Source organism: Erythrolamprus reginae, chromosome 1 (assembly GCF_031021105.1).
Source record: "Erythrolamprus reginae isolate rEryReg1 chromosome 1, rEryReg1.hap1, whole genome shotgun sequence".
In the NCBI taxonomy this organism is placed as follows: Eukaryota; Metazoa; Chordata; class Lepidosauria; order Squamata; family Dipsadidae; genus Erythrolamprus; species Erythrolamprus reginae.
Genome location: NC_091950.1, coordinates 40,539,795 through 40,562,964, shown reverse-complemented (window position 1 = coordinate 40,562,964; position 23,170 = coordinate 40,539,795). Strand labels below are relative to the sequence as shown.

Sequence of the window (23,170 nt, the reverse complement as noted above, 5' to 3'; positions counted from 1 at the left end):
CTGCACCTGCAATCTAGTGTCAAGTTCTGTGCCTCGTTTTAAAAATAAGCCCAGTGGACAAGAATAGAAACATAGAAGACTGATGGCAGAAAAAGACCTCATGGTCCATCTAGTCTGCCCTTATACTATTTCCTGTATTTTATCTTAGGATGGATCTATGTTTATCCCAGGCATGTTTAAATTCAGTTACTGTGGATTTACCAACCACGTCTGCTGGAAGTTTGTTCCAAGGATCTACTACTCTTTAAGTAAAATAATATTTTCTCATGTTGCTTTTGATCTTTCCCCCAACTAACTTCATATTGTGTCCCCTTGTTCTTGTGTTCACTTTCCTATTAAAAACACTTCCCTCCTGAACCTTATTTAACCATTTAACGTATTTAAATGTTTCGATCATGTCCCCCCATGATCGAATCAGATTGGTAAGGGGTTTGGGAGGAAAAACGTAGGACAAATAGCTGAAAACAATGCATCTTTTTAGCCTTGACAAGAGAGGGCTGCTGAAAGATAGAGGACATCTGTCTTATTTATTTAGTTATATATATATAGTTAAGATATATATATATCTTCTTCAGTCATACATGGCTGTCAGGTAGGAAACCTGACAGAATGGTTCAAGGACATATAATAGGATAAGAATCAATGGATTTAACTTATAAATAAATTAATTGAAATTACAAGTAGATTTTTCATGGATATTAGGGAAAAAAATGTATTTTGAATACCAAAATTTATTCAGCAGTGGAATGGGTTGCCTCAGGAGGTAGCTGTTCAATTACAAATAAAAATTAAGTGAAGCAAATCAACTATAATTAGATTTATGTCCAATTGTCAATTAGTCCAAACTGACCAAATTTATGTTATTTATATAAAAATGAATGCAAATTACATGTTGATGTATATAACATTAATTTATGTAAATCAGCCACAGCCCCTTGGCTGCACTGTACTTGTTCACTACTTTGAAGGGCTATTTTGTTCACTGCATCTAAAATCTAAGATAGTCCTGATTAGTTGAAGCTTCACTGCATTTCCTTTCTTCTGTTAGACATGCAGATTTTATTGTCCTCCGCAGAAAAGAACGGTTCATAGGAAAACACAAACATTATAGTGAAATACAATACTGTTGTTTTTAAAATTTAGTCCTCTTTATTAAAGAAAACCCAAGCCAGATCAATCACTTCCATTTCTAATCACATAAAAAATGTTTCTGTGAAATAAATTGTAAGTTGATAACTGTATGTAGCAAATCATCTGTTTAAAGGCCAAACTATGCCAATTTATAAATTAATAAACTGTGGAAAATCCTATGCCAGTAAAAAATCCTGTGTCTTTTTTACTGTAGGTTTAGATTTTGTACCATTTTCTTATAGCGTTTATAAGTTCAAATTAATCAGCTAACCTTTGAATTCTCTGCCCACACATCTAAACTGATTTCAGGCTGTAATCATTTCACTTCTATGATGTCACTTCCCTTTGCAACCATGGCATTCCAGAAATTGCCTTAATCTGAGTGAGCTCATATTGCCGTCATCAACTGACACTGAATCTAACAAAACCTCCAGTGGTTTTCTTCTCAGTCTTAACAAGCTAAAGTCCTCTTAAAGTGAGGCGCTCTACTTTTATCATTTACCTTTTCTCATTTTTTCTGCTTGTTCTTTCCATTGTTTCACTTCATTTTCATTAACCAACCTAGGGGGGGGGGGGAAAGAAATTAATTTCTAATAAACATAAGCACCACATAATTAGAAAGTCCAAGATGTCAAAATGAAGTCTATGTAAAAAACAGAAAATTGCACCTGTATTGTTTCAATTGGTATTTAAATTTATTCCTTTTTCTTACCATGAAATAGTTTACAGTGGGCAAGTCATTTTATTTGCATATTGCTACTTTAAATAATATTAATGAATGCTTATTTTTTTCAAATAGAAGTTCCTTTACATACAATTTATGCGGTAGACTATTCTCTAGCCCAGTGTTTCCCAACCTTGGCAACTTGAAGATATTTGGACTTCAACTCCCAGAATTCCCCAGCCAGCGAATGCTGGCTGGGGAATTCTGGGAGTTGAAGTCCAGATATCTTCAAGTTGCCAAGGTTGAGAAGGTTGGGAAACACTGATCTATGGTATTCTTTTTTTCATTTGCCTGGGCCTTTTGACTGACAGCATTACTTCTAAGAGACACATAGTTGTAATGTAAATAAATGGCATATTTTTCCCCAACTGCAAAGGAGAATCAAGATTATTTTTTTCTTTCTCTAAATGACTGGATGTGCAGGCCGTTTGTAGAATGAAAATAGGGAATGAATAATAAGGAATAGCCTTAGAATTGCTTAGGCCAGTGTTTCCCAACCTTGGCAACTTGAAGATATTTGGACTTCAACTCCCAGAATTCCCCAGCCAGCGAATGCTGGCTGGGGAATCCTGGGAGTTGAAGTCCAGATATCTTCAAGTTGCCAAGGTTGAGAAGGTTGGGAAACACTGATCTATGGTATTCTTTTTTTCATTTGCCTGGGCCTTTTGACTGACAGCATTACTTCTAAGAGACACATAGTTGTAATGTAAATAAATGGCATATTTTTCCCCAACTGCAAAGGAGAATCAAGATTATTTTTTTCTTTCTCTAAATGACTGGATGTGCAGGCCGTTTGTAGAATGAAAATAGGGAATGAATAATAAGGAATAGCCTTAGAATTGCTTAGGCCAGTGTTTCCCAACCTTGGCAACTTGAAGATATTTGGACTTCAACTCCCAGAATTCCCCAGCCAGCGAATGCTGGCTGGGGAATTCTGGGAGTTGAAGTCCAGATATCTTCAAGTTGCCAAGGTTGAGAAGGTTGAGAAACACTGCTCTAGCCTTTGCTCAGTGTACCACAATGCTATGGAATATTTATCAAAATATTTTTTTGGGGGGGTGTTAAGATATTGGCAATACCGATAGCTTGGTTAAACCAGAAATCCTTGTTTGCATTCCAGATAGTAAGAAGTTCTATCGCTATTTCCAAATTGTGCAGATTTGTGTAAGACTAATTCAAAGATCAAAACTAACAAGCAACCCACTCATATGAAAAAGAGAAGACATGCAAGATTTTTTTAAAAACCATTTACTGCAGAAATAAAGGTAGACCCTTACATTCGGACAACATTTTTGATATTAAAGTTCTCCAGGGGTGTTGAGTCAGGGTCCTGCCCTTTATCATTTTGAATAACTATTTGTTGTATAATACGATCCAGCAGTAACCAGTACTGGACTGTGTTGCCGTTTCTCTTATCTAAAAGGGAGACAAAAACTGTGAATGAATGTGAAGGGTGGGAAAAGGAAGCATATGTCAATTTAAACAAATCTCCATTCCCAGAAGCTTTTTACAGGAAATTGTGCTTTAGTGGTGAAATAGTTGCTATAGGTTGTGATGGAGGGGTGTCTGTGAAAAACTAATTTTCCTAACTTTCATCATTATATATCAGAACCCCATGTAAGAGATTATCTGTTTTCCTAATAAGCAAAATATTTTATGCAATACATGCTACTAAAACTGGGTTTAATTAAATAGTCACTGTGCTTCTGTGACAGTCTGAACTGATATCCTTTTTTTCCCTAGAGTGACCAAACACTGAACGATGTTGATAGAAATAGCCAGTTGCAAATAATGTGATTTTTTTGGGTTATAAATAAAGTCTCCAAAATTAATCTTTGAAGAAAAAATTGGGAAGTATGACATGGTCTTCTTGGATGACTGTATATCCAGGAACATGGATATCTTATTTTAAATGTCTTGAATACTGTGTCTCAGTATCAAAGTATATTTATAAAACTATGTGCAGTATTTTGTAGAGAAAAATAATATATTATGCAATTTAATTCATAACCTCAGGTTCTCCCTCTGCCAAGAAATGGATGAATATGCATCCGCGGAATTATGAATAAAAGCATGCAAACGCGAATTACACAAATTCATCCCTTTGAACCTATGAGTCATGTCATAATTTATATCAATATAAATATTGGAGAGTATTTAGGATATTGCATAAATAAAGGATAGAATTTGTATAATGTCATTTTTGTATACTTTTTCAAGAAGCAAATTTGATTGTAAGCATTGCAAACAATGTTGATGAATATGATGGAAATCACATACATTTCATGTTCTGAAATTGGAAAATGTCCTGATAATCTTTTACAAGACAAAGAAATGCACTGTAGCTACTCTTGCATTTTTTGAATATAATGGCAAATTATTATTGTTAGAAAAGACACTGGAACAACTGTTAACAAATATATTTCCCACATATTAATAATGCAGTTCAAAATTATTCAAATAAATCCTGTAAGAAAGAGAAGGACAAAGCCCAATGCTAGAAGATAGCAATGCATTCCAAGAGATTACTGTACTCAGATATGCCTGGCAAAAATAGAAGTGTACAGCCATTTTCAAAGGGCGAGCAGATGGGAAGAAATCATTGTGGGAAAGGACAAAGTTGACATTTGCAACAGATACTTCTCCATATTTGATACACCAGCAAATCTTTGAAAGTTATACCAAATCAACCATGTGAAACATGTTAGGGTGCAGCCCTTAAGCGAGTGCTTTTGACAGAAGGTCAAAATCTTATCCTTCTGAATGCCTTTCCAGAGGAGGGAAATGCTTGCGTACATCTGTGTAGTCGAGTAACCAACAGATGTAGGACAAATCGTGCAATAAACATTTCTAAGCTGAATGTGATATGACTTTCTTGAAAGCAGTGTGTTGTTAAGATATACATGAGCACAGCTCAGAAGATGTAATGGACACTTTGGAAATGCATGGCACAAATAGGAAAGTATCCACGTAGATAATTAGCATATAAAATTTGATCAGCAATTGTATGAACTACTTAAAAAAACACATGCTGGCTGTGTATGAAGGATATACAGCGATACCTTGTCTTACAAACTTAATTGGTTCCGGGACGAGGTTCTTAAGGTGAAAAGTTTGTAAGATGAAACAATGTTTCCCATAGGAATCAATGGAAAAGTGATTAATGCGTGCAGGCCCAAAATTCACCCCTTTCGTCAGGCCGAAGCGCCCGTTTTTGCGCTGCTGGGATTCCCCCTGAGGTTCTCCTCCATAGGAAATCCCACCTCTGGACTTCTGTGTTTTTGTGCGATGCTGCAGGGGAATCCCAGCATCGCAAAAACAAGCACTTCGCTGGCAACGGAAGTCTGGAGGTGGGGTTTCCCATGGAGGGGAGCCTCAGGGGAATCCCAGCAGCGCAAAAACGGGTGCTTCGCTGGCAACGGAAGTCCAGAGGCGGGGCATCCCAGCGGCAGCGGTGGGTTTGTAAGGTGAAAATAGTTTGTAAGAAGAGGCAAAAAAATCTTAAACCCCGGGTTTGTATCTCGAAAAGTTTGTATGACGAGGCGTTTGTAAGATGAGGTATCACTGTATTAACTGGGAGTCCTGCACTAAATAGAGAAATGGACTAATTTGTTTAAGTGACATCTTCCACTTTCAATGGATTTCATGAAAATACAAGCTAATCCTGAAAAACTGGATGTAACAGAAAATTTTTTAACACAGCAGATTCCTTTGCACTTACAGATCTTGTACTCCATGTTTAACATTTGGTGGTATCTGCTTTTTTAAAATGATGTAACTCCAATCTGTCCTTCTCAAGTCTTCTCCAGCAATGTAATGAAGATTAGAAAGTTCTATCTGGTTTGAGCTAAAGTTACCCTTAAAGATTTAATTCCTAGTTTACATAAGCAATTGCCCAATGCCAATCAATCAATCAATCAATCAATCAATCAATCAATCAATCAATCAATATGAATATCAATAAAATCCTGAAGTTATTTTTTGTACTCACAAGGCATTTGGAGGCAATGGTGAAGTATAGACATAAAATGTGGGTAGGCTTCTGTATGAGTCAATCTCTTTCTTGTGAGCTCAAACATCTGGGTTGCACTTTTTGTATCTATATGAACCTTTGGTTATTTGATGGGATAAAACAATTGAGTTAAGATTAGCATTTATACACACAATTATTCCCCCCGAGAAAGTTGCTACCTCCAATTTCTTTTTGCTTCCAATCAGCTTTTAGTCAAGTTGGACTTTTGTACACATAGGTAAATGTGTAGTAAGAAACAGAAAAATGAATGAATAAAATTGGCAAAATGTCAATCTGTAAAGAGGAACCTGGCAATCCTGAACAAGATTTTGCATGTATCCAAGGCCAGTCTGATCCAAAAAGGGGTATCTCTGCTGTACAGTTGCAGAACATACAACACTTTAAAGTGTTTCAAATGTTAGAAAAGCTTGCTACTTGCTGAAAAATAGCCCACAGCTATGAAAAAGGAAGGACCGGGTAAATCATTTATATGAAAGTTGGGCAAAGATGGAATAGGGGAGGAAGAAAAGCAACCTCCTGAAAGTTATAATTAAAATGTAACTTAATCATTGTAGGCAAGTGTTCAAGGATAACTGTAAAATGGCTGAGATATGATTCAGTTCTTAACAACGATCCTTTCTAGGCCAGAATATTTTTCTTACTCGTTCCAAGTGTAGCGAAATAGTAGTAGATACGTACCAATTCAAATCTTTTGGCAAACTCCAACTCGTCTTCATTTCGGAGCATTTCAAAAAAGTCTAAATGCCTGGAGGGAAGACAGGAGGCAACTTATGGCAATGCCTTACTGAAGCAATTTTGCTAATAGGTTTGACAAGAACATACCACTACATTCAAAAGAGGCAGAGCGCTTAATATCCTTTCATTCAGAAGAGTTCATACAGTTAGTCCTTGACTTACAATTATAATGGAACCCAGAATCGCAGTCGTGAGTTGTGCCAGTTGTTAAGCAGGTCACCATGTGGCCATGCTCAGCTTTACAACCTTTTTAATGGCAGTCGTTAAGTGAATGTGATGATTGTAAAACAAACACTGTGGCTGGTAAGTAAATCCATTGTTTGCAATGAGTCTACTGTTGCTGAAAACTGGAAATAAATGGTTTCCAGCCAAAAAAAAAAAAAGTATATAATTGGACAGCGTCTGTCAGTAGTTCGAATCAAAGTAGTTTTTCCCCTCATAAGTTTTAACATAGAATATTTAAGATTTATTTTGGTTGTTTAAAAAACTTCACACCTATTTTGCACTTAAAATGGGGGAAAAAACACAAAATAAGTAAGATATTGCAGTTGAAGGACATACCACTAGCTTCAAATAAAAGTGGTTTAAGAATTGAGAAGGTTGTATAAATTTTATAGAATTTTTTTAGATGAGGAAAGAGAGATAAGAGCCTCCATTGAAGGAGTAACAAAAAAAGTTTTATATATGTTTGATTATAAGCATTGTTGTTGTGTTTGTAACTATGTATTGTTTTATTTCATGGTGGAGAAAAATTAAAAAATGATACATAAAAATAGTTTTACTTAATATTTTCTGTAAGCAGTTAAAGCTTTTAAGATAATTTCACTAGACTTGAATGTAACATTAAATTAGCATTATGTGCAAAACCTGTGTAACCATGCATGCTTCAGTCTCTTCTCTTCCAATGAAGCCTTAAGAAGAAATTCAATTTCATTTCTGGATATTTGGTTATCATTAGCATGAGTTTATCATGATTTAAACAAAATCCAGCCAATTGGAAAACAAACCGGTAACAAAGCCTGCATAGTTTTACTAGTTACTTAACAAACCACAATAGGTCTTGAATGAACAAAGATAAAAATAAGCTGGCAAGAATTTTTCTACTTATGAAGCAGTTCGAGAAGAGGGAGAAGCAATCAGGCCTAAGATTTTACTGGAGTTTCAGAGGTTCCTGTTCATTAAATCCTATGTTAGTAACATAGAATTCTAGTTAACTTAGGAAAAATTCAACATTTTAGAACAATTTCTTAGGATGGGTAGAAACGTACTATTAATTTCCCTTAACACAAAATCCAGGCAGAATGAGTAAGAAGGCAGAAAAGACATCTTAAACAACATTACAAATCACATACTTACCTATCTAATGTGGAATTTTCATGTTCTCTTAATTTGTCAATTACAGGCTGAATTCCAAGCATGAGGAATTCATATCTAAGGTGGAGTCTGAAGTCCAGACTTTCCTGGAAAGAGGAAAAGAAGATGTCGACCTTTCAAAATTGTTTCTGTTAGAATATTCGATAGTTCTTTTGTTTTACCATCAAAGGTTTAAACTTTTCCCTGTTCAGTTGCGAGCAGCACTCATCTTGGATTCTCAGCCTGTGTTTCCTGAGAGAGGCTTCTGCCAGCATGAAAATACAGGATGCAGTAACCTTCCCGCTGAAGTGGTACCTATTTATCTACTCGCATTTGCATACTTTCAAATTGCTAGGTTAACTGGAGCTGGGGTGGATAACAGGAGATCCTCCTGACCAGGCAGGGGTTCCTCTTCGCCAGCGCTACTGGAATGCTCCCGGTGACTGGTGTGTGCGGCATGTATTGGTATGCTCGTTGGCATGAGATTTGGCTTCTGCGCATATGCTGGAATCTTGTGTGAGGATGCACATGCGAGTGAGATTTTGGTGATTTTCACGGATATTCTTGTTTCCGCGCATGCACGGAAGCAAAAAGTTGGTGAAAATCATAGAAATCTTTCTTGCACGTGTGTCCTCGTGCAAGATTTGGCTTCTGGCACATGTGCAGAAGCTGAATCTCATGCTGATGTGTCCCACCCGTCTGCCGGTCAGCTCGAACTGTGTGCGTAGCTCCATTTTCGCTATTGGGATGCCGCATTGGGCCGTACCAGCTGCAACCCTCTACTGCTCCTAACACACAGTGTTTGGGTTCTTGGCTTTCCAGCTGATAAGCCCAGTGTCTTAACCACTGAAACTCAGCACTGCCCTTGTTTTACAAAAGAAGTAAAAAGAAAATGGGGATACATGTAGCAGATTAACTACCATCTGTAATAAGCAGTCACTGATTAGGAAACCTTTTGGAAATTACGGAGTTACAGTAACACTCAGATAAATAAGACAGATGAAGTATCGTAAACATCAGGATTCAAGGAGACAAGAAAATGGGGCTCATCATCTTAGGTCTTTCCATTAGGTTTCCTTTTTATTGATTCCACTGTCTTATCAAAAACAAAGCATAGCTTATATTTTTTTCCTAGGCAGCCTGAGGGCGGCAATAATAAGTAGTGGGATTATATTAGGGGAATACAAATTTCCTTGTCTCTAGATATCATGGATATTAATTTCTACTGGTCTCCAACTTCACGAATATAATTTTAAAAACCTGTGAGAGTTATCCACCATAGCTGGAGGCACTAAGTTCTTCAGATACTAAAAGAAGATAATTCAGTGGTAGGCAAATTATGCACAATAGGAGGTTCCAGATTCACAGGGAAAACTACTTTTCCAGGATACCTGTCCTTAGGAGATACATAAATTGCTCTGTCTGATATTGTGATCTTGAATATTTCTATTTGGGGCAGGCTGAGAAGCTGAGTGTTTGTGTTTTAAGCAGGACAGAAAGATGCATGGGAAGCATCCTTTTCTTAAAGAATAAAATGTTTCTGTTTAGTTCTTTCAAGAAACTGAGATGGGGAAAAGGTCTCTGCCAAAATATCCAGGTTATCCTCCCAGATATGAATGTGCAAGACAATTCTTTTGCGTACTTTTCAGAGTTCTACCCCTTCCAAATTATCAAGGTGACCTAAAGTCTTTACTAATTAAATAGAAATCTTCCATCATCCTATGAAACTAACAGTACCTGTACCCGATCTCTGCCCTATTTAAACTTGCTGTCAAACTATTTAATTTAAATATTTAAATATTTACTAAGGCTACTAATTACTATTAGTCTTCTCATTGTTCACCATCTCCTCCCACTTATGACTGTAAGACTGTAATTTGTTGCTTGTATCCTTACGATTTAATTAATATTATTTCCTGATTTCTCATTTGTGCCCTATGACAATCATTAAGTGTTGCACCTCATGATTCTTAACAAATGCATCTTTTCTTTTACGTATACTGAGAGCAAATGCACCAAAGACAAATTCCTTGTGTGTCCAATCACTCTTGGCCAATAAAGAATTCTATTCTATTCTATTCTATTCTATTCCAATTCCAATTCTATTCTAGTTGCCAGTATGCTGCAAGCTATCCCATTTAGATATTTTAGTTATTATTTCTAAAATCCTTGTTTAAACATGATACTATCCCAATCAATGTGACGAAGCACCCATCTCTAGCTTCTGAACTTACCACTCCAGCTCCTTGGCTTAGAACAGCATTGATAAAAGACATAATGGCAGTCTTGAGGCTTACTTCATCTCGGTATCGTCCCGTACTTCTATCCAAATCATTTATTAATGTCTGAAAATTAGAATATTTTTTAAATCAGTGTCATGAAGAGGAAAATACTTTAAATGAAAATTAGAGCCATTTTATTATTTTTATGTTAAAGATAAAAAGTATATTTCCCTCCTTCTCATCTTTTCTCACATATTCATACACATATCTATATGGAACAATTATGGGTAACTTAAGGTAACTTTATATGATTGCGTAAAACCATACTACTTCTATGTAAATATCATGCATTTGGTATTAGATTCAGGGCATAGAACTCTGATGTTGATCATTGTCAAATATATTCTTTAAAGAGATTTAATGTTATTTTAAAAAGTAACATTTAATTGTGTTTGTGTAACTTAGATTTGCCCCTTATTGCTTCTATGTACAGGAAAGCAATTTCTGGAGAAAAGGAGAATAATTTTTACAGAGAAGATTCCTGGGGCTGTGTGATAGACCAATATCATTCCTCTATGGTTAAGTCTCGAAGGAGATGATCTGCAGTTAGTTCCATTGGTGATGAATTTATTATTGAGAGATGGGTAGCCTTGTCAATGCGTAAGGAGAGAGTGTTCTACCTCCTTCTTCAGAAGCCATCACTGGACCCAATTGTGTTGGACAATTTTTGTAACCCAGGGAGGAGGTTTGCAGATTGGGTGAGCATTTCATTGTGTTTTTTTCTTGACATGATTGTTTGAAATTAAATGACCTCAGGGAAGGTGGGTCCCTCCTGGTTTGGATCAGATTGCCCAAACCATTAGCGACCCTCTGGTGATGTGAAGATGGTGTCACGGATCCGGTTCAGTTTATGCTGGTCCGTGAGCGCCGCTATCTTTTTTGGGGAATTTTTTGTGATTTTTTTCTCTGTTTGGATGGCTTCTCCCCATCTACTGCTTTGAAAAAAGCCTTCCCGCTCACCCTCAGGTTAATACCGACCCTTATTTCTTCTCCCGAAGCACAGCTGAAAACACTTTCTGAACATGCGTGGAAGTGAATTTGCATGAGAGGTTGTACACGCGCAAAACATCACAATGCATGGCAATGCAAACCCACCCCTGCCTCAGGGGCTATTCTTGTGGGACAAAAACAAATGTTTGTGCTGTGTAATATTAAAAATAATCATTGCATTTAAGGAGTAATCCGATGCTCCGTACCTGAAAGCGAGTCCGTTCACTGGCATATTTTTGGTAGTGCACCATGGCCTCTAGTACCTTTTTGTGACCCCCAGGAACCAGGCACACAGCGCCCATGATTTCCAGCACCGCCACCTTAGTCTTAATGTTTTCAGTGCTCAGACTCTGAGCAATTACATTAATGCTCTCTGAGTGGGCCAGGACATGGGCTCTCCCGAGAGAGTTGTTCATCAGGGCTTTGATGCACCCAATGAGAGAGGTATGGATTCGAGATTCTGAAGTCTCATAGTCCATGCTCTTCAGGAAGTTCAGAATGCATGACAAGCCATCCAGATCAATGAATCGAGTTACAAACCTATCAGGAAAGAAGGAAACAGAGGAAGATCACTTTTTAAAAAGTTGACATTTAGTTTAAGTTCAGAGGTTTCCTAAAGAACAGATTAAAATAATATCTCAGCGTAAGGATACGAGATTTCATTACCCATAAATAGTTATGATAGCTGTGGTGGCACAGTGGTTAGAATGCAGCATTACAGGATAACTCCACTGACTGCCAGGAGTTCGAACCTTACCTTGACTCAGCCATTTAGAAACATAGAAACGTAGAAGTCTGACGACAGAAAAAGACCTCACGGTCCATCTAGTCTGCCCTTATACTATTTTCTGTATTTTATCTTAGGATGGATATATGTTTATCCCAGGCATGTTTAAATTCAGTTACTGTGGATTTATCTACCACGTCTGCTGGAAGTTTGTTCCAAGGATCTACTACTCTTTCAGTAAAATAATATTTTCTCATGTTGCTTTTGATCTTTCCCTCAACTAACTTCAGATTGTGTCCCCTTGTTCTTGTGTTCACTTTCCTATTAAAAACACTTCCCTTCTGGACCTTATTTAACCCTTTAATATATTTAAATGTTTCGATCATGTCCCCCCTTTCCCTTCTGTCCTCCAGACTATACAGATTGAGTTCATTAAGTCTTTCCTGATACGTTTTATGCTTAAGACCTTCCACCATTCTTGTAGCCCATCTTTGGACCCGTTCAATTTTGTCAATATCTTTTTGTAGGTGAGGTCTCCAGAACTGAACCCAGTATTCCAAATGTGGTCTCACCAGTGCTCTTTATAGCGGGATCACAATCTCCCTCTTCCTGCTTGTTATACCTCTAGCTATGCAGCCAAGCATCCTACTTGCTTTCCCTACCGCCTGACTGCACTGTTCACCCATTTTGAGACTGTCAGAAATCACTACCCCTAAATCCTTTTCTTTTGAAGTATTTGCTAACACCGAACTGCCAATACAATACTCAGATTGAGGAGTCCTTTTCCCCCTTTATCCTTCTAAAGTTGGTAAAATGAGGACCCAGATTGTTGGGGGCAATATGCTGACTTTGTAAACTGCTTAGAGAGGGCTCTAAAGCACTGTGAAGCAGTCTACACCAATAAGTCTAAGCGCTATTTCTATATTCTGGTACCTTCTGGGGGAAATATTTAGAAAGAAATCAGTTCAAGACAGACTTTGGCCCTTTTTAAAGTTTGGGACAGAAAAATCTCTGAACATTCCACATTTCTCAAGACTGATTACTGTATTCCAAATCTAAACAACCTGATCATTACTAAGAGGTGTAGAAGGTACATATAAGAAAGATGATTATTCAATGGTAGAATAAACATTGCATCATCTCCTCTGATGGAAAAAAATACTATCAACCTTCTTCACTTGTCTGTGAATAGAATTTGAATTTCCATTCAAAAAGACGTATTTAAAATCTCCATGTAAAGAGATGTATTTAAAATTTAATAATGCTGTGTAAATCAAAGCAATTCCTATCACTAGTAGGATAACATTCACTAACCCAGCAATATGATTTTTATAATACTGAAACAATGGCTTTGTAATTTGATTGATTGCAACATCCCTAGACCTCAGGGTGGGGAAAAGTTTTCTGGGGAAGTTTGGGCTTGTGATTCTAAACAGTTGGGCGTTAAGAGGCATTGAACTAATAAATCTCAGCAAATTAAAACTGATTGGTATTAAAACGAGATTATTTTAAGAATTTTTATGCTGAAGAGCAAAAGGTAAGCAACTTGCCTCATAGGTTTGGTCCTTAGTGCTGTTTTCAAACTTTCTATAGTTTTGTTTCGTTCCTCTTCGTCTTCTTTTTCCAAAGCGATCAACGACTTTCTCTGCACAAATTGAGAAAATTATTTACCTATTGTACTTTCCACAAATAAATTGTGCCGAAAGTGTTTGTCAGTCAGCAACAATGCAATAGCAAAATGATCATGGTGAATCAATTTACCACCACAATACAGCATCCAGACCACCCCGAAAGACCTCTTCAAAATATTTCTGTCAGAAGCTACTTCATAAAGGTTTATGGACCTAGACTATGCAGGAAGAAACAGTCAGAACCTGACAAAGGGCACATAATATCTCTTTACAAATACCGCAGGCTTGGTAGAAATATTTTAATATTTCATTTATATTTTTTCTTCTAATATTTCATTTTCTTCTGTAAAATAAGATAAATTAAATAAGATAAATTGGTTCTTCTGACCTTCAGAATGGCTATCAGAAGCCTCTTCTGAAGGGCTTTGCACCAGGATATGAAAAGTCCCCTGTTGGATAAGTTATATATCAGTGATGGTGAACCTTTTCATCCCTGGGTGCCGAAAGCATGTGTGTATGTGCTGTCGCACATGCGGGAGTACCCACACCCATCATTCTATGCCTGGGAATGGTGAAAATGGCCTTGCCCACCCACCTGGAGGCCCTCTAGAGGCCTGAAACAGGCCATTTCCTAACCTCTGATGGGCCCAGTAGGCCTGTTTTTCACCCTCCCCAGGCTCCAGAAAATGCCCTCCCAGAGTCTCTAATATTATTTAATAATATTTATCAATTTTTTAAAATTAAGATTAAAAATGCCTTTGCAACAGAATTGTACAGAATAGAATAACAGAGTTGGAAGTGACCTTGGAGGTCTTTTAGTCCAATCCCGCTTAAGCGGGAAACCCTACATCACTTCAGATTAACGGTTGTACAGAATAGAATTGTACAGAATAGAATTAACGGTTGTACAGAATAGAATTGTACAGAATAGAATAACAGAGTTGGAAGGGACCTTGGAGGTCTTTTAGTCCAATCCTGCTTAAGCGGGAAACCCTACATCACTTCAGATAAATGGTTGTCCAATCTCTTCTTAAAAACTTCCAGTGTTGGAGCATTCACAACTTCTGTAGGCAAGTTGTTCTAGTGATTAATTGTTCTGCTAGGAAAATTTTCCTTAGTTCTAAGTTGCTTCTCTCCTTGATTATTTTACATCCATTGCTTCTTGTCCTGCCCTCAAATGCTTTGGAAAATAGCTTGACTCCATCTTCTTTGTGGCAGCCCCTGAGATATTGGAACACAGCTATCATGTCATCCCTAGTCCTTATTTTCATCAGACTAGACATACCGGGTTCCAACATACCCACATCTATCTATACTTTATCCTCGAGTCCCCTAATAGTAGCTTTTCTCTGCACTCTTTTTAGTGTCTCAACATCTTTTTTATATCATGGCACCCAAAACTTAGAGCTGTGCTCTTAATTCTCAAATATTTTCTTTTTAGACAAGACAATAAATAATTCCACTTACAGCAGCCATGGAGTTAAGCTGATCAATGTAAAATTCAGGCCAACTCGTGGCACCTTTATTTTCTTCTTGGTCCTGAAATAAGCAAGTGAAAGAATAATGTTAGAATATTTGTTTGCTTGCTGCTTATATATGCGAAAATAATAAAATACAAAGTTTTTATTTCATTTATTTATTTATTTTGTCCAATACAAATTGAAAGTTAAAGAGAATAAAAACATCTAGTAGTAAATATCAGGGAAAGGATAGAAGAAAAGATATGAGAATAGAATATGTCAATGAAAAGTAGAGGAAAGGATATATGAGTGGGGGGAAAGATATATAAAATATAGGAGAGACAATTGGACAGGGGACAGAAGGCACACTAGTGCACTTATGCTCACCCCTTACTGACCTCTAAGGAACCTGGTGAGGTCAATCGTGGATAGTCTAAGGGGAAAATGTTGGGGGTTGGGAGTTGACACCACGGAGTCCGGTAATAAGTTCCACGCTTCAACAACTCGGTTGCTTTAAAATTAAGATTAAAAATGCCTTTGTACTCCAAATGGCTAAATGTCACCCCACAGGCTGAAAAAATTCTTTTTATAAACTAGTCTCATTTTTGGACACACCAATGAATGTTATCAACAGGAAATTGTGTCATAATAATTTTATAGTGGTGTTAAATGAAAAGAAATAATTGTTTTCGATAGGCTTTGTTCATTTATTTTTGGTTTGGTTTAAAATAAGTGCCAATCCCTCAATGAAAAGACAAGAGGGGTCATATTCTGTTTTCTCCGATAATGTCATTCTATTAATAATGTATGTATTTGCTACAGTCATTCAAAAAAAATGGTTTTAAAATCTGCAACCACAAAAAGATGCATCCCTGGCTTTCTTCTTATTTTTTGGGCTCCATTTTTGTTCAAAACAGTGAGAATTTTTCTTTGTCCCCATTCTGCCTTCTCTGCAATTGTTGCTGGCTTTGTAACTGAGCCTTCTTAGGGGGCTTATCTTTCCCTGTCCCCACTCAAACACTTTCTCCATCTGATGCTCTGTGAAATTCCAAGTCAAAGCGCTTTAATTTAAATCCAAATGCAGATTAAATAGGCACGGGGCACATGGCTCAGGATTTGTGAAGGATTAAAATGGGTAAAATTGTCTTGATACTGGTAAATGATGAATTCACAGTGATCATTTTTGCCTCTTTGAGCTCAGAAAAGTTTGAATGACTAGGATTAGGAATCTTGTAAAATAATCTTACATCCCTTCTAAGAACAGGAATATTAAAAAGAGAATGAGAGCAATCGGAGGGAAGCCTACCACACAGAAGTGCAAATCTTAACAATAAAAGACACCAAGGAAGCAAAACGAGTGCTGGTGTGGAGCTTAACAATGGCTGTCTTATGCTCTGTTGTCAGAGAACAGTGTCCATTAGAAAAGAAAACAGAAATTGAAATCAGGTGGAGGACCGAATGGGTAGCTGAGCTCTCTCCCTCCATCTGTCAAGAAGAGTAATGGCTAGTTGGCACTCTGGCTGCCAAAAGTAACAAGTACAGGCAGTCCTCAACTTATAACAGTTCATTTAGCGACAGTTCAAAGTTACAACAACACTGAAAATGACTGTTTTTCACACTTATGACCATTTGCAGCAATCCCGTGGTCACATAAACCAAAATTTGGATGCTTGGCTATAATTTTGAGGGTTGCAGTGTCCTGGGGTTGTAATATTCACCTTTTGCGATGTTTCGACAAGCAAAAGTCATTGAGGAAGCCAGATTCACTTAACAACCATGTCACTAATGTAGCAACTGCAATGATTCGCTTAAAAGCTGTGGCAAGAAAGGTCGTAAAATTGGGCAAGACTCACTTAACAAATGTCTTAGTTAAGCAACATGGTATGTTTGTGTGTATGTTTGCTTTTAATAATGGGGTTTTTAGTGTTTTTAAAATTATTAGATTTGTTTTTATATTGTCTTTGTTATTGTTGTGAACCGCCCTGAGTGTACGGAGAGGGGCGGCATACAAATCTAATAAATAATAATAATAATAATAATAATAATAATAATAATAATAATAATAATAATACTGGAACTACCATTTACCAGTGGCAAAGAACTGGTGGGATCATAAGCCCGAAAAAGTGGTCGAAAATGAGCAAGTAAAACTACTGTGGGACTTCAGACTTCAGACTGACCGAATTCTGAAGCATAACACACCAGACATTGTGATCATGGAGAAAAAGAAAGCATGGATCATCGACATCGCAATCCCAGGAGACAGCAGAATTGAGGAGAAGCAGCTAGAGAAATTAGTGAAATACGAAGATCTAAAAATTGAGCTGCAACGACTCTGGCATAAGCCAGTGAAAGTGGTCCCAGTGGTACTTGGCACGCTGGGCGCAGTACCAAAGGATCTCAGCAGACATTTGAAAACCATCAGAATTGACAAAATCTCCATCTGTCAATTGCAAAAGGCCACTTTACTGGGATCAGCAAACATAATTCGCTGCTACATCACGCAGCCCTAGGTGCTTGGGAAGCGCCCGACTGGTGATGAAATACGAAATCCAGCATAGTGATCTCATTTGCTGTGTTGTACTGACATAATAATAATAATAAAGTTTGGTTGTGGTTGCTACTTTGTTGCAGTAGCACCAGCTTGTCCACACAACTTTTATTGACCATAGAAAAGAAGGCAACCTTGTGCCCTCCATGCTGTCAGATAATCAAAAGTCTCATAGCACAACATTGGAAAATCACAGGACGTTTAGGAACTGTCTGGTTGATCAGCTGGCACCACTGAATCCCTCCCAACTCAGGAAGCTGCTGCCTACTAAGTTAGTCCAGCTTACTAGTATTTCATGCCAAAGGACTGAACCAGGGACTTTCTATACACCAACATACGCTCTTCCCCTTCTTTCTAGGCTGGTAACACCCTTGAGAGCCAAAGCAGTTCCAGACCAAACATTCAGAGCATTTACCTGCCACAGAGGGAATCATGAAGTAGATATAGAAAAATCTATCTCGATTCTAGTGCTGAGATGCATTCCCATCCTTCCCTTTAACGGCAGACTTTCTTTAGCCAATTTCCTTCAAAATCAATACAAGTCTGGAGTTACAGTTAAGGTACCTGGGAGGGCACCATGCTGGGGAAGCCTGTCTTAAAAAATGTGAACCCTTGATAAAGCCAAGCAAATATATTCTTGTATGTCCCTGGCCCACCCATCCAAAAATAAATCTGTCCAATAATTCATTGTGGGAGAAGGAAACAGGATGATTTACTTGCAAACATTGGTCTCCATGCTGTAATTTTTATTTTCCAAAGCAACCACAGCGAACCTATGTGTTTATAGTTGCCAATCTCTGTTACATTTTTGGCCTCATTTACTAGCATGCATTAACCTTGTTGCCTGCCAAAACTTGGTTTGGCTGACTGAAGAAACCTGCCATAGGAAAGAGGCTTCCACAGCTATCATGAAATGTAACACCTACTGTTTAAGCCAAGGAATGCCATCCGTTTGCCAATGAAATCCAGGGAAGGCTGTTGAGAAAGCAGAATGCCCAAGGGGACATGGCGTTTGGAGAGGGAAATTCCTTCTAAAAACAGAGAGGGAAGTGCCAAGGGTGCTTTCCCACTAAAACCAAAGAGGCATGTGACAACTGTTGAGAATCCATTTGGCAAATGAATTAATTCGTCAACTTTTCTTTTATTTTAAGGAAACCGTTACATTGACTTCCCAAACCAAGAAACCCTCCCATTTGCACCAAGGACTACATAGGCCATGTTGCCAGAATTCAGGGAATTGTCATCCCAATACATCTGGAGCCCATCAAGCGATTGTGTTCCTGCAGACATTTTGTTACTAGGCTAGGTACTATCATCAGTGCACGAGAGAGTGGGGTTTGCTTATTGCTTTAAATGGTGTGTAGATGAGATTTATCTGTGTGTGTTGATGGCTGATCTGTCAGAATGCCAACCTTCCAGCAATTCCCTAGTGTTTTTGGATTTGGCTTGAACTAAAATATTAACTCAATTGAACTTGTCTTTATGTTGAGAGACTAAGGCACTTACATCTTCTGTCAGCCTGGATGTGTTCTGCCAATCTTCCACTTGTCTATCCTACATATTGGCTGTAGGAGTTCTTACACAGTATGTTGTAGATTACTCCTGTTTGTTCTTCTTCTTTGGTTACTGAGCCTCTGAGTTTGCTTAAGATGCTTTGGCGGCATTTTGATGGTTTGTGTTCCATGATGATAGCAAAAGATTGTATTAAGTTTGCTGTCTGTCTGTCTCAGAGAAGGGTTTTTAAAAAAAAAATATATTGAAGTCTTTTTATTGTTGCAATAGGTTATCTGGATTAAAAGAGAAAATAGACTACCTGCACAACATCTTCCATTATAGTGGATCTCTCTCTCTGTCTCTCGCTCCACACACACACACACACACACACACACATACACAAACACACACGTTTCCCAGGTTCAAATCTCAGTAAGGGTATGGCTAGCTAATGAGAGCTAAATAGAAATCTATTTCAATAAATTGAAATAGATCTATACTAGTCTTCCTTCATTTTCATTATCAGCAGATATATATATCTGCATTGGTTGCCGATCAGTTTCCGGTCACATTTCAAAGTGTTGGTTATGACCTATAAATCCCTTCATGGCATCGGACCAGAATACCTCCGGGACCGCCTTCTGCCGCACGAATCCCAGCAACCAGTTAGGTCCCACAGAGTTGGCCTTCCCGGGTCCCGTCGACTAAACAATGTCATCTGGTGGGACCCAGGGGAAGAGCCTTCTCTGTGGCGGCCCTGACCCTTTGGAACCAGCTCCCCCTGGAGATTAGGATTGCCCCCATCCTCCTTGCCTTTCGTAAACTCCTTAAAATCCACCTCTGCCGTTAGGCATGTGGGAATTGAGAGATCTCCCCCAGGCCTATATAGTTTATGCATGTTATGTTTGTATGTATGCCTTGCTAGTTACTTTTAAATATTAGATTTGTTGTACATTGTTTCATTATTGTTGTGAGCCACCCTGAGTCTATGGACAGGGGCGGCATACAAATCTAATAAATAATAATAATAATAAAACATCTTTCTATCTATCTATCTATCTATCTATCTATCTATCTATCTATCTATCTATCTATCTATCTATCTATCTATCTATCTATCTATCTATCTACCTATTGATTGTTAGAGTTGAAAGGGCCCATGAAGGCCATCAGGTTCAACCCCATGCCCAAGCAGGAACCCTATAGCACACCAGTCAAGTGGCAGTTCAATCTTCTCTTAAAAATGTCCAGAGTGTTGGAGTTCACAACGTCCACTGGTAGGTGTTCCATTGGTTGATCGCTCTGACCATCAGGAAGTTCCTCCTTATCTCCATGTTGAATCTCTCCTTGGTCAGCTTCCAGCCGTTGTTCCTTGTCCGGCCCTCTGGTGCCCTGGAGAATAAAGTGATCCCCTCCTCTCTGTGACATCCCCTCGTATACTTGTAGACTGCTATCATGTCCTACATATGTTTGTATGTAAGTATATTATATATATATACATAACTTAAAATATATAATGAGAAGTCAAGGAAAGAAATCAACAGCCCAAAGCATAACTTCCTTAGCAATGCACACCCTAATGAGGAAGAACAACATCAGATAAGCAGGGAAGAAATAATACCCTAATCAAGAACCATGTAAGAGGAAGCCACATCCTCATCAAGACTGGCAGGGGAAGCTACTGTAAACAACCAACTTCACTTCCCCCTTCACTGATGTTATAACCTAGCTTAGTAACAAAATGTCTGCAGGAAAACAACTAAGTGCAAAGAATAAACCCAACAGCTGTCCTCTCCCCTCCCCGTCTCTCTGTTTTTCTCTCTCTTTCTGTTGTCACTCTATCTCACACATACACCTCCAATTGAGGTCTCGGAAAAATAGTGTATCCAAATTTTCAGGCCCTAATTGCTTTACAGGATGCCAGTTTCCTATTTGTTTTGTGTTATCTCATTATTTATACTAATTATCGTTGTTTCACACACATCCTAAAAAAGTGTCTCTGCACCTTAGCAACTTTAAGATGTGTGGACTTCAACTCCCAAAGTTCCTCAAACAGCCTTGGCTGGAGAACTCTGGAAATTGAAGTCCACACATTTTAATGTTGCCAAGACTGATAAACTTTGCTCAGGAATGACCCAGGTTCTTTCACAATGTGTCAAGGATCATCAGTGAGATGATTGATTCAGAACAACCCCCTAAACAAGTTGAAAAAATGTGGTGCAGAAAATAACAAATAATACGGACAAATTGCATAAATATCATTAAGATAGAATACCCCAATGCTTATTACTGGATAATGTCTGCTCATCTAACCAGAGGTGGTACAAGGGTGTATCTCATGGGCACCAAACTACATGCATAAGTCAGAACACTAATCAGTATAGCAAGTTTACCATAAAAATCCAGACAGCCAGTCAAAATGTAACATTGTTAGAAACTCAACCAACATCTGCAAAGGATATTTGTTCTCCTATAAGATGAAGCATAACATGAACCACTAACTCATAGCATTTCATAAATATTTAAAACAAATGGAAAACCTGATCAATATTAATGGCAATAAAAATATCAACAATATTAATATTATTGCTATTATGAGTACATCATTGACTTAAGCAATTCACCCAAAATATTAAATTTTATAAGGCCATTTAACACACACACACACACACACACACACAACACACACAAACACACACACACAAACACACACCACTGCTGTGGGAGGGGGTTATTCCTATGAGAGAAAAGTATCAAATGCACATGCCAAGAGTATATCCTTCCAGCAGGGTAGCTCATGATATACCTGTCATCCCACGCAAGAACCTATTATGAGTAGCAGCAATATACACTGCTCAAAAAAAATACATAAACACAATATAACTCCAAGTAAATCAAACTTCTGTGAAATCAAACTGTCCACTTAGGAAGCAACACTGATTGACAATCAATTTCACAGGCTGTTGTGCACATTCAACTTTGTACAGAACAAAATATTCAATGAGAATATTTCATTCATTCAGATCTAGGATGTGTTCTTTGAGTGTTCCCTTTATTTTTTTGAAGGCTGTCAATCAATAATGACAAAGGCATCATTTTATACTATGCAGAAGACAACAGTGGTAAACTCTTCTATGTTATCTAGATAGCCGCATGGATAGAAAATACAAAATGAAAGACAATGTGCGAGATGATGGATTCTTCAGGTCAGAGGGCCCTCAAGGCAGAAGTGGGTTCTAAATGCTTTTACTACTAGTTCACGCATGTGTGATGCTTCTGTGCACGCATAGAAGAGTCAGGGTTGAGTGGGCAGAGCCTCCTGCCGCTATTGGTTGGGAGAACCTGACCAAACCAAGAGCAACCCATTGCTGCCTCAAGGTTTTATAATCTTTTGGAATATCAATGGTGTTTCTAGCACGGATGCAATTCTTGTGATACCTTACTTTTCCAAAACCTGCCAGTATTCATCTTCTTGTATTAAGATGGACATTTAAGATTCATTTAACTAAATATATATTTTAGTATTTAAAATTAGCCCATTCTAATTCCCCAATGTTGCTTGGAATTATCTTATTAAGCAAATTTATTTTGCATACTTTAAATTATTTTGACAATTGTGACACTTATAGTGTAATCAAATTTGTGTGTGTGTGTAAACGTGCGTGTTTTTTCGAATTATATATATATAATTTGATTACACTACTTTACCCGCATATATTAATGGATCACACTACTTCATTAGTGTAGGTATTATAGCATCTGGAATAAATTTCCTCATTTGTTTAAAATTTTATATAATAATAATAATAATAATAATAATAATAATAATAATATATTAGATTTGTATGCCGCCCCTCTCCGAGGACTCAGAGCGGCTCACAACATGTTGAAAAACAATACATAGTATACATAACTAAAAAATCCAATTAAATCATCCATTATTGCCTGTTTGTGTGTCTGCATCAGATCCTATCCTGACCTCCACTCCAGCATATGGAATGCATCCAATATTATAAAATTATGTAATAGATCATCAATATTATGAAAAGATGCTCATTT

The 23,170-nt window shown here is 37.7% G+C and overlaps 1 protein-coding gene across 2 annotated transcripts in view; it reads right to left on the bottom strand.

The window, feature by feature from the left end:
• DAAM1 (dishevelled associated activator of morphogenesis 1) overlaps positions 1-23,170 on the bottom strand; it is a 227,168-nt gene that overhangs the window by 51,285 nt on the left and 152,713 nt on the right. For both annotated transcript variants that reach the window (XM_070750274.1, XM_070750284.1), the window contains 9 exons: positions 15,074-15,145; positions 13,526-13,620; positions 11,455-11,788; positions 10,211-10,321; positions 7,980-8,083; positions 6,567-6,633; positions 5,847-5,964; positions 3,133-3,271; positions 1,634-1,692 (listed from right to left, as the gene is read on the bottom strand). In XM_070750274.1, coding sequence (XP_070606375.1) covers positions 1,634-1,692; positions 3,133-3,271; positions 5,847-5,964; positions 6,567-6,633; positions 7,980-8,083; positions 10,211-10,321; positions 11,455-11,788; positions 13,526-13,620; positions 15,074-15,145 — 1,099 coding nt within the window. The remainder of the gene's footprint in view (positions 1-1,633; positions 1,693-3,132; positions 3,272-5,846; positions 5,965-6,566; positions 6,634-7,979; positions 8,084-10,210; positions 10,322-11,454; positions 11,789-13,525; positions 13,621-15,073; positions 15,146-23,170) is intronic.